General features: G+C 39.3%; 1 protein-coding gene across 1 annotated transcript; it reads right to left on the bottom strand.

Annotated features, from left to right (window-relative positions):
• Positions 1-446: 446 nt before the first annotated feature.
• On the bottom strand, positions 447-7,892 carry LOC115649814 (alpha-1-antitrypsin-like). Its single transcript, XM_030558845.1, has 4 exons — positions 7,217-7,892; positions 5,127-5,397; positions 3,524-3,671; positions 447-741 (listed from the first exon to the last, which is right to left on the bottom strand). The coding sequence occupies exons 1-4, from the start codon at positions 7,887-7,889 to the stop codon at positions 538-540; spliced, it is 1,296 nt and encodes a 431-aa protein (XP_030414705.1). The 5' UTR covers positions 7,890-7,892; the 3' UTR covers positions 447-537.
• Between the last annotated feature and the right edge of the window lie 4,883 nt (positions 7,893-12,775).

Here is a 12,775-nt window from a genome sequence, read left to right as displayed (position 1 = left end):
TTCCAAACCAGCTCCCTGTGACCTCCCCCATCCCCACCTCAGTGTCTCTTTTGTCAGTTAGAAAATATGATTAACATACAGAGAGGGATGCAATGTAGGAGGCTGGGGGGAGGGTATCTTGTACTCTGCAGCCCCCACTAATTATTATCAGTATCATCTATATGTAGGGTGACCAGATGTTCTGATTTTATAGGGACCCTCCCAATTTTGGGGGCTTTTTCTTATATAGGCACCTATTACCAGCACCCCTCCCATTCTGATTTTTACACTTGCTGTCTGGTCACCTAGTTACAAGGACTTTCTTTCACATTTACCTGAGACATTTACTAATACATACTCAATTCACAGAAAAACCAGGTTTTTTGTTTGTTTGTAGGCAAAGAGTTGCCATACTCATGTTTTATTTGTTTAGAATTTATGTCAATTGCAATTTAGTTACAGTCACTGGCACCAAGTGGTCTGTGGTATGTCCACATACTCCTGGGCATTTAAAAACAACTCCTTTGAAGCACTGGGACATGTACAGTGACCGTACAATTATTTTTCTATAGGATTTACTATTTTCCCCATGAAGAGGATGCTGTTGATATTTCTATCAATAATCAGTATCAGGAAAGGTCGGTTAAACTTAATGGTAGGAGGAGGAGGGATGGGAAGAGATGTAAATGTAATTTCCACAATAGTGACTGCCGCAGCCTCGGTACCATTCTCATTAACATCCACCACAGCCTTGTGAACAGCCTATGAGGAAATGAAGTAGAGATCACAGTGTGAGCATAAAACAGGGAGCAACATCTGCAGATGAACTTGCTCATATTTAAACCACAGCTATTAAGAAAGAAGAACAGAATGAGTACAGGATTGCCAACACAAAACATAACCCATCCCTACATTCCCAACCCAGGCAAAACTATCTTTGATTTCAGTAGGCGTTTTGCCTATAAATCTTTGGAAGAGTTAGGCACAACAATATGAATAGATTAAATTGCATGTATCAAATCCCTTGTTCGCTCATCCACAAAGAGGGGGACTCCCTTAATAAATTGTTTAACATTATAGAAGAATTGTTTCATCATCACAAACAACTCTAGTACCTTTATGCATCAGAGAGTTACTTTGCAGCAGAAAACAGAAGATAATTCAAGATAAATGGTAACAAACAACATAAGAGGGAAAGAAGCTAGATAAGTGACCTCCCTGGTGTAGCTTCGCCTAATATATTTCTCTCTTGGGTACAGTGAAATGGTATTTCACAGTGCAAATGTAAACCAATTTCTTTTACTCTTTGGAGCTACACTAAGAACTAACACTCACTTTGTTCTCCTTAATGCAACTCAAATTAGTTTTTCCTTATGTTGTTTTCAATTTGTATTTGTAGCTTTGCTCATCCCAGGATATGAGAGAGACAAGGCAGGTGAGAGGTTTCAGAGTGGTAGCCGTGTTAGTCTATATCATCAAAACAATGAGAAGTCCTTGTGGCACCTTAGAGACTAACACATTGATTTGGGCATAAGCTTTCGTGGGCTAAAACCCACTTCATCAGATGCATGGAGTGAAAAATACAATAAACAGTATAAATATTACAGCACAAGAAAAGATGGGAGTCTTTACAGACAGTCTCTATGCAAAAGAATAAATGGACATAAATCAGACATCAAGTATTGTAACATTCAAAAACCAGTAGGAGAGCACTTCCGTCTCTCTGGACACTCAATAATAGACTTAAAAGTGGCAATTCTTCAACAAAAATCTTCAAAACTAGACTTCAACGAGAAACTGCAGAGCTGGAATTAATTTGCAAACTGGACACCATCAAATTAGGCCTGAATAAAGACTGGGAGTGGCTGGGTCACTACAAAAAGTAATTTTCCCTCTGTTGATATTCATCCCTTCTTGTCAGCTGTTGAGAATAGACCACTTCCACCTTGATTGAACTGACCTCGTTAGCACTGAGCCCCCACTTAATAAGGTAACTCCCATCTTTTCATGTGCTATAATATATATACTGCTTATTGTATTTTTCACTCCATGCATCTGATGAAGCCCACAAAAGCTTATGCCCAAATACATTTGTTAGTCTCTAAGGTGCCACTAGGACTCCTCGTTGTTAAGGCAGGTGAGGTAAATAGCATTTATTGAACCAACTTCTGCTGGTAGAAAGGACAAGCTTTTGTACTCCACCAAACTCTTTGTCAGGTCTGGAGAAGATAACCAGAGTATCACAGCTAAATACAAGGTGGAAGAGATTGTTAAGCATAAATACATACATATGCTATAGCAGACCACTTAAAATGAAGTGGGCAATTAAGGAGAAGCAAGCAGCAGGGCGTGTTCAAAGTGTTACATTGATTTTATTGCTCAATTCATCTGTAAGTCCATAGTCCTTAGTATCCAGCAAACTTATGAATTTAATTTCCCAGGCTTGTCTTTTGAAGGTGCTGGGCAGGTTTCCTTTGAGCATGAGGGCTGAGAGGTCAGATATGGAGTGATCCCTTTGTGTTTGCCCATGCGGAAAAAGGTGTTCTTGTCTTTTTTTATAATTTTAAGATCCATGGGTCCTAAGCATGTCTATCACAATATATACTTTACTTGCCTCATTACAACAGTGTCTATCACACCCTGCTGCTTGCTAGCTCTTAATTACTCACTTCATTTTAAGTGGTCTCCTACAGCATGTGTGTACCCTTATGCTTAATTTGTCCCACCTTGAATTTGTCCAACCTTGTCTGGACCTTATCCAGACTTTATTCAGACCTGAGGCAGAGCTGCATCAAACTTGAAAACTTTCCTCCTTCACCAGCGGAAGTTGGTTCAATGAAAGATATTACCTCATCAACCTTGTTTCTCTTATTTCCTTCTACTGTATCATGATGAAATTCTGATACTTACTCTGTGACACCATAGTCAATCTGCCGACTCATTTTATAAGGCACTACTCAGTAAGTGTAAGTGTATTGGGAAGTATGTTGCCACAGACCTCCTGTGTGCTCTGGAGCAAGTCACTCAGACTCTCTATGCTTCACTTCTCATCTGTGAAATAGGTGTAAATCCCTACTTCACAGGGGTATTGTGGAGATAAATACATTAAAATTATGAGACACTTAGCTACTAAGCAACAAGTGGCCATATAAATACCTATTGTAGAATAAGACTCCCTATTTGCAAACTCTTGCCATACCATTTTACATATTAATTATTTTATGGTAACAATAGTTGCAATTGCATTTTCCCTGTTCTTTTGTCCTTTTCCCTATCTGATGGTACTGATTTCTAAAGGACATTCCAGAAGGTCAAGTAAGCTTGGAGAGCCTCTGTATTAAGTATAGTAAGCAAATTAATGCTTAATTTGAGGAAAGACTATGCACTAATCTGTGGGTCTGTCCTCCTTATGCTGCAACTCTGCCTCACCTGTCCATGCCAGCTGAGCATCTTACCAGTCACCTGACCAGAAGCTGGAATGGGTCATTTCAAAAGAAAATAACAGACAAATCCATTTAGCAACATCTGTGTTCTACAAACTTACTTTTGACACCTTCAGGTTAGGGTGCCCAGTGATTCCAGAGAGATCAGCTTTGTTAGTGAACACATCAACCACACCCATTTTCTCAAACAGCTGTTTGACATCATAGGTACCAGATACAGAGAATACAGGAAGGTACAGGTAGATTTTTCTGTTAAAAAAGAAACACAAAACTCTGGTAAACTATTGTCAAGTGGGTGGATACTTAAATATTTGCAGCTGGATAATGTATACCACTCAAGGATCTCAGCTACCAATGAATTTGCCTCACAATGCCCCAGTCTGGGAAGTAAATATTATTGTCCCATTTTACAGGTGGGGAATGAAATGGGCAATCCCCTGAGTTTTATTTTTGTTTAGCTACATGTGGTCACTGTGCTACTTCCACCTTTTCATGTTCTCTGTATGTATAAATATCTCCTGTCTGTGTGTTTCATTCTATGCATCCGAAGAAGTGAGCTGTAGCTCATGAAAGCTCATGCTGAAATAAATTTGTTAGTCTCTAAGGTGACACAAGTACTCCTGTTCTTTTCTCTACATGGATTTACCGAAAGAATTCAGTTTGAATGCAACACTGCGTTAGTTTTGATTAAAGAATGAAACCACTTTATTTAACTACAAAGAGAGATTTGAAGTGAGTACAAGAATAAGACATTAAAGTCAGAAATGGTTAAAAGTGAAATAAAGAGAAAATACTTTCTAGTAAATAAACTTAACAAACTAGACTTGATTCAAGGTAAAATTCTTGCCACATTTTCCAGCAACATCGCTGACCAAACACTTAAGTCAGAATTTGGCCCCAAAATTCAAAGTCCTGGTTTCTTTTGTCTTCTTAGGTTAAAGAGTGAGAGATGAAAAGGGAGAGAGAAAGAATCCCTGGTTTTTGCCGCTCACTTCTATAGTGCAGTATATCTTTGAAGTGGATTCTTTTGAGGCTTACCCCTCACCGCAAAGTTTATTTAAGCAGTAAAGAAAGCCATGAGGGTCTGGAGGGCCATGAGAGTCTGCCCCATGCTCTTCCTTCTCCCATGTGTATGCTGAAATGCAGATTTGCCTTGTCTCTCTCTTGCTGTCTCAAGGATCTTACGTACTAGTTATATGTAAATTGAGGTAAACCCACATTCCTTTATTCAAGATAGACCTGCTTAATCACTCCCACCTAATAGGGGTTATATGGGTTTGAACATGTCCTACCAACATTTTTCATAGACATGCATTTACATAGACTCTTGCTACCTAGATTTAACAGTGATATAACTTACAGAAAGTCATTAGTTTTCAAATGATACTTCAAGGCATGTTTTGTACAAAGATTATTACAATAGTGTATAGGATGTGAATGGGTGCATTCATCACAGAGGGGTTCTGAAAGGGCAGAGGAATGGCTTTGCACCTCTATGTTCCAGCCAAATCTCTAGCCAAAAGAGCTGAAGCACGATGGGCATTCTGGGAGGCATTATGTTTGAGAAGTGTGTGTCCGAGGCACTAATTCTTCCACTGCTTTCCCTTAGAGCAACATGCAATGTTCTGCCCAGGGCTGTATCTACAGGCACTGCCTAGCCCTGAAAGTAAACATACATAGACATAGTAGCAGTAAAATGGTTACCTTTGTTGAAGTGATTTTGTCCATTTACACATAGTTTCCTTCAACAGAGCATCCTCCACCTGCTCCATTTTCCCTTCATCAGGCAGAATAAATAGCGCAGCAGCATTTCCTTTGTATGGGATTTCAACCACCCAGCAAGACAGCTCCTCGTCATGGTATGTGTTATATGTTTTGTCACTGTTCATCATATTAACTTTGACAGATGTTTTTGCATCCACAAAAAAGTCGTCTTCCTTGGTCAACAAACTACTGAAAGGATTTTCCCAATAAGCTGATGACAAAAAGAAAGAATGCCATTGAACATACTGGGAAAGAGACATTTCTAACATAGATCAGACTAATTTAAATGTAACAAGTTTATATTTGAAGTTTAAGTCAACTGCAAGCTCATTTGAAAAATAGGACATTTGCCTTGAGGCTGGTTAGCCAGTCAATTTCAATAGCATACAGCATCTCTGTTGGATGAGATATTAAACTGATTTACTGTAGTCCTGATGAAAGCCAGACAAGTGAAATGAACTGATACTGTGGTTTTCTTTAAATCTGTTGCTTTGAGAAAAGAATAGTGACCAAGTATTACAACTTTCTGTGCTGTTATATTGAGGCCCCTCAATCTGATAGAGCTCCAGATTAATTAATAAATCCAACTTCTTTTTCATGTTACCTAAATTTCTTCTACTCATTCCTTGCAGTCTAAGTCTCGAGACATGGGACTGTCAGAGGGAGTGGAATTGAAAGTTTGTTTGTTTTATTTCCTTTCCTTCTCTGTTGCTTGTAAAATGTTAGCACAAGTGATGCAGCTCACTAGCAATGAATGCACGGATGGGAAAGCACGTGCTTTCCAAGCTTCTGAAAAGGATCTGTTTTTATCAAAAGTTGGCTGAAATTAACCAAAGTTCAAAATGTTATGGTAGGACCTACCCCACAACTCTGCTAGTTCCAGCCTTCTCCTAGGCATTATCAGTTCGATCCTGCATTGCTCTAGTCAGTGGTATGGCACCCTTTGATTTCTATGGCACAGGATCAGTGCCTATTGCCTTTCTTAGATGCTGCCTCACCAGAGTGCCACATGACCACTTTCTCTTCAGTTAAATAGCTGTCTGTTTTGGCAAGAAATTTTCCAGGTCTGAAAGACACCCTTTTGTGGCTCCTGGATACCACTGGTAGAATATATTGCCTTCAGTTATAATACTTCAAGAGTATCAGGGAAATAAATGGGCAGAAATCAACCATTTTCCATTCTGGGAACATCCCAGGGACAGCAAAACATCAAAGAAAAAGATGTTTCTACTCCTAATGTAATCTGTAGAATTCTGGATTTTTTTCCCCTTTTTTATCTCCATGTTTAGGAAGTACGATTAAACTGACCTGCATTGCAGGGGTGGTGAGCACCTATAACTCCTGTTCACTTCCAAGCAATAGGTGCTTGGCATGCCTAATAACATAATTATTATCTTGTTCTGGTGACTAAATATGGATTTAGGTCACCAGAACTGGAGGGAGCAGGGAGCCTGGCCACCTCACTTTTGAAAGTGGGAGAGCCCTGCCCCCCACTTTTTAACATGGACATAGTTTGGGGGGAAGCAGCACTGGTAGGGGTTGCGTTTTGCAGCAGGGGAGCTGATCACGGTGCTATAGGTGCCGGACAGCAGCTGGTGGGAAGGGTAGAAGGAGGATGGGCTATGCGACTGGTTCCCATTGACCCACATGCAGCCACTGGAGGTAGGAGACCGGCAGCACCAAGTGCTGTAGGTCTGGGGGCTCTTATGTGATGAGGGGACTAGGGCCAGGAGGGAGTGTGGGATTAGGGGAGAAGGACCACAGGAATTCACTTTGGCTTTTCCCCCCATCCCTTCTACAAGTTTCCAGTGCCCTTGATTTAGGTGCTTTATTATAACCAAAATTTCCTATTAGGATGACTATAAGTTTCATGGAAATGCCTAAAAAAGTTAATAAGGCATCAGTCTGAAGTTGGGTAATCTCATAGACCTGACAATCCATTGACAAAAAAACAGTTTATTTGTCTTAGACCACTATCAGAATTCCATAGCTTGTATGTGCTACATGTACCTGTCTGTAGAGCATCTTACCTTTAAAGAAAATATAGTTGACAAGAACCATTACAGTGAGTGGATCAAGGTCCTTGACCAAGTTGGCAATTTTCCCATGGGTTTTATTCTCTATGTAATCATTGATCTGTTTCTCAGCCACTGTAGAATTCTGAAAGTTGCTTAGAAGAGCTTCAGATTCATACAGAGTTTTGACATCTTCCAAAAACTTATCTAGTACTTTCAGTTGATGATGTATAAAAAGAGCATTTCCCATATTCAACTGGATCTCACTATCGGGACGGTTTAACATGTGGATGAGATGATGAAAATCTTCATGTATCTCCCTCTCCTCAATCTCCGTCAGGTTAAAGGAGAGTCCTTTGTGAATTTGACTTAGCGTGGTTGACTTGGCACCTAACGACAGCATCGCAAAGGCAGTGGAGATGCTCAGAGGAGAGAAGAAAATGTTCTTGTCAGCTGCTTCTGATTTAATCTGCTTGTAGAATCTAAATGCAAAGTCAGCATTGCTAGGAGCTAGTTTGAGAAAGGTCGTGTTTTCAGTTACGACATTGCCTCCAACTGAGGTAAGCTGCTGTGGGAGATTAATATCGGTCTGACCATCCTGGTCACTGTGGTAGTCAGGTACGTTATGAGACAGGACAACAGCATGAAGCCCAGCAAGTAACACACACAGACAGAGAATAGACTTCATTCTCCTTTGGAACTATTCCTTTAAAAAAAAGAGAATGGAATAGTCATTAATCATGGAAATGTTTCCACCTTCCCTGTGCTATTTGTGATCCAATGGTTATTTTTCTCTCTCCCCTCATGGCAAGTCCTCCTTCCTCTAGGCGACTGGGGGATTATGGAGGGAAAGAGAGTGGGGTTAATGGTAGAGTCTCTGAGGTTGGGAGTGCAGGCCACGTTGGGAATCAGAGGAAGGAAAAAGGAAGAGATGGTAGGAGGAGACTCTGGGCTGGATTCTTCAGTTAGCACCATCCACTTTGTGCCACTCAGCCATCCTAGAGTAGTGGTGTTTTGTAGAATGAGAGTGTATGAAAGGGAGTCAGGCGAGAGTAGGCTGGGAGAGATTTTAGCAGAATGGAGCTCTGCTGTGATGATCGTCCACTGCGTCCCTAGGGTAAATTAGGGACTTTATGCCAGTGTTTGCTAAAGTTGGTCGAAAATTTTGGGATGGATCATTTTTCTGCCGCAGAATGCAGATTCAGCAGAATAGAAAGATTCCAAGGGATTATGTCAACTCTGATGAAGTTTAATTTAGAAAATAAATCAAATGATTTTATATTTCTTTTCTCTTATGCTCTTAAAGTTTTTTTGTATTATTATATGTTCATGTTATAAAATAAAATAATGTAATATGAAAACAATATAAAAGAAACTAATACCAAAAAGGCAAAACTGAAATATGTTATCAATATTTAACATTTCAGTTTACTGAAAAGAATTTTTGGGAGAGGAGGAAAATTTTGTTTCAAAGGAAAATTCAAACAATTTCTTGTTCTGATTCAGAATGATTGATTTTTTTTTGAATGTCAGAATATTCTCCAGAATGGAAAGTCCTTCTTTCAACCAGATCCAACTTTAGCTAGCACTTCCTAGAAAATCTCACACATTTTGTTGTATCCAGGCCATTTCTTAAAGCACTAGATTACTCTAGCCCCTACGTTTCCCAATAATTTTTGTAAAAAATGCCTTCATTCAAAGAACATGTTCACTAGAGTGTCAATGTCTGCTGGATCATTGGGGTCTTCAGAAAGGCTCCACTGACAGAATAAATTGTAACAGATATTGTGAACACAACCACCCATACTCGATTGAAATCCCATAAAAGAAATTGCGTATCAGATGGCTAATGTGACTTCAAAGCCTCTTTGGATAAAATATGGCAGTACTTACAGTACAATCACCAGGATCCTGCTGGAAGCATCTAATCTACAGAGCTCCTCACCTCTTATTTATATTGCATTAACATTGTTAAGCAGAGTTTCCACTATTAAACATTAAACAGATCAAACAGAAGTTATTTGCTAGGATGCAGAGCAAACAGTGATGAAACTGCTTTTCTGGACGTGTAAGGTCAAATGCCCACTGTCCCCCCCCAGGTGAAGAATAGAACCAAAACCTATGGAAGAAGATAGCAGGGGGCCATATGGAGGGTTCTGGTAGCTGTGCTGTTTGCTTGCCCCTCCCATCTCCAAACTTGTGGAAACCTCTGTATGGAAAGACTTCATGATTAGTGCACCAATAGAAAAGAGGGACATCTGTGCCAAGGGAGAGCTGCTCTACAGAATAATCTAGCATTTCATTATATTTAAAAAGAACAGGAGTACTGGGTATTCACCCATGAAAGTTCATGCTCCAAAATGTCTCTTAGTCTATAAGGTGCCACAGGACTCTTTGCTGCTTTTCCAGATCCAGACTAACATGGCTACACCTCTGATACAGGAGTACTTGTGGCACCTTTGAGACTAACAAATTTATTTGAGCATAAGCTTTCGTGGGCCACTTCATCAGATGCATAGAATGGAACATATAGTAAGAAGAGAGACAGAGAATATATTTAAAGAGAATTTAGAGATGTTGTATTACGCCACCATGTGTTTGGCTTTGGTTGCTACAGTTTCAAGCTCAACAGAGTGAAATTGCCTCTGGTGCTCCCCTCTGATATAGAGACTCTCGGACAGTGGTTCTCAAACTTTTCTACTGGTGATCCCTTTCAAATAGCAAGACATCCCCCATAGAAATTAAAAACACTATTTTATATATTTAACACTATTATAAATGTTGGAAGCAAAGCAGGATTCGGGATGGAGGCTGACAGCTTGCGACTCCATATAATAAACTCATGACCGCCAGTGGGGTCCCAATCCCCAATTTGAGAACCCCTGTTCTAGGAACACACAAAGGTCAAGGATAATGACAACAGACACAATCACCAGTACAAAGTCTTATCTGTACAACAAATTTTATTAATGCAATAAGTAAAGTTACAATTATCTATGATATGTAAATCCTACAAAACCTATGTAAAGATTATAACTGTAGTCAGACTCACATCCTGAAAGATCTTGTAGGGTCCAATGGACCTCTCACCAAGTGATCATCAGTAGAGGGATAGTTCCTGCTAGGCTTTTTCCCGAGATTATTCCCACCTTTACCCAAGCAGGAAACCTTCTATATATTGTAGTTCTAACTACATCTAACACATTATGTATATGCATAAAGTCAACCCACTTTCCCTTATCTGTATTTCTACCTCCATGACTGTTAGGGTGCCCCATTTTTCATAGGTTGTTCATAGTTCCTTTTAATCTTATTAGCATTTATGCACAACATGTACCCTGTGGTCAGGAGAGTTATTTAAAGATGTTACAATAAAGTATATCATGATCTCAGACAATACATTGCAGTCTATTGCAATCACCTATTGGCACATCTTCACAGTAATCTTGTGAGCTTTGGGACATAGGATTATTCTTAGGTCACCCACTTATGTCAAGCATTCTTAAGTCTATGGCCTAGTCTGGCTAAGCTATAGTCTTACAGGTCTCAGCCTGTAGGCCTTGCATTTCTGCTAGGCTTTACTTATATACCTAACACACACTCATCACTCCTAAATACTTATCGGTCCTATACTTCTATAATCCTACAATTTACATCTGTTTAGCACACATTGATTGTATATGAAATAGCATATAAATTGACCATATCATCACATAGCACAATGGATGAGCTAATTGGCTATAATTCATCCCTTGGAGTGAGACTGACACACAGTAAGAAACCCCCACAATTTATTGCTAGATGGTCCAGCATTAACGCCCAATAGAGGGGATCAGAATGTATAGTCATCGTGGAGCACCAATGGCAGCACAGCATTGGAGATGTCTATGATTATGGAGAGAAAAAAATAGGCCATGGAATCCAGAGAAAGAGATGCCTTTATGGCTGGTGGGCGCCAGATTTCTGTCTGTGATTTTGTGGTTTGTGCATGTCCTGCATGTGCCCTTGTTCATGTTAGACACAGGAGTCAATGTTTTGTTGGTGTGCTTAAAACATTATTTATTGTTTTCCACTACTCTCAACCTATAACACTGGACCTCTGAAACTTGTATCAAAACAATTACGTGGTGCCCACTTACCAAAATCTTCTATAATATTAACAAAGGAACTACCATGTAGAACCAACAGGAATAAAAACTAACTAAATAAATGTAAAACCTTTTTTCGTTATTAATATGAATTTGCAGGGTTGGAAATGTTGACTGTGATTGTTAAGGTGACTGTGTCTTCCAACTTTCCCTCGAGGAGAGAACTGGACATGAGGGCACAAAACCTGGGACACCAGGTGTATGTTTACAATTTGAAATATAATGAAGATTTACATTAAATCTTGTTGAGATTTTTGAGTTCATGTGGCTTCTTTTTTAATGAAACTTTTGATTCCCATATTCTGTGGCAAGAGTTGGCAACTTTCGGCACGCAGCCTATCAGGGTAATCTGCTGGTGGGCCACAAGACATTTTGTTTACATTGACCATCCACAAGCACAGCCCCCACCCTCTGCCCGCAGCTCCCAGTGCCTACGTTCGCCCTTTCTGGCCAATGGGAGCTGCAGGGGGATGTGTCTGTGGACGATCAATGTAAATAAAATATCTCTCAGCCTGCCAGTAGATTACCCTGATGGACTGCGTGCCAAAGGTTGCAGACCCCTGTTCTGTAGTCTGGTTTCTGATGAAGGAAGGGAAAACAAATTAACCATGGATAAGGGGAAACTGATAATAATGAGTGTAAATCAGAACCTAAGAATGGTAAAAAATGTATAAGAGAAGCATAAGTTCAGAAGGAGAAATGTATGGCCAGCAGAGTTAAAGACAATCAGAAAGTGTTTATTAAGTATATTAGGAACAAAAAGAAATTGGTCCATTTGTAGATGAAAACTGTAGAATTTATCAATCGTAATGCAGAAAAGGCAGCAGTGCTGAATAAATATTTCTGTTCTATTATTTGGGGGAAAGCAGATAATGTAGTCACATCAAATTATGATGATAACACTCTGTCCACTTCACTAGTATTTTAGGAGGATGTTAAACAGCAACTAAAATTAGAAAATTTTTAATCAGTAGGTCCAATACCTGGCATCCAAGAATTTTAAAAGGGCTGGCTGAGGAGATTACTGGACCATAAATGCTGATTTTCAATAAGTCCTGGAACACTGAGGAAGCTCCAGAAGACTAGTACAAAACTAATGTTGTGCCAATATTTAAAAAGCTCAAATGGGATGACATGGTTATTAATAGGCCTTTAAATTTGACATAATTCCCAGGCAATGGAAAGTCTGATACAAGGCTTGATTAATAAAGAATTAAAGGAAGGTAATATAATTAATACCAATTAACATAGATCCTGTTAAACTAATTTAACTTTTTTTGGATGAGATTACAAGTTTGGTTGATAAAGGTAATAGTGTAGATGTAATATATTTAGACTCCTATAAGGAGTTTCACTTAGTACTACACGACACTTTGATTAAAAAGCTAGAACAATTTAAAATTAACATTGTGCACATTATGTGAAT

Source organism: Gopherus evgoodei, chromosome 4 (assembly GCF_007399415.2).
Source record: "Gopherus evgoodei ecotype Sinaloan lineage chromosome 4, rGopEvg1_v1.p, whole genome shotgun sequence".
NCBI lineage: Eukaryota > Metazoa > Chordata > Testudines > Testudinidae > Gopherus > Gopherus evgoodei.
The sequence above is the reverse complement of the archived record's forward strand: the minus strand, read 5'-3'. Positions and strand labels throughout refer to the sequence as shown.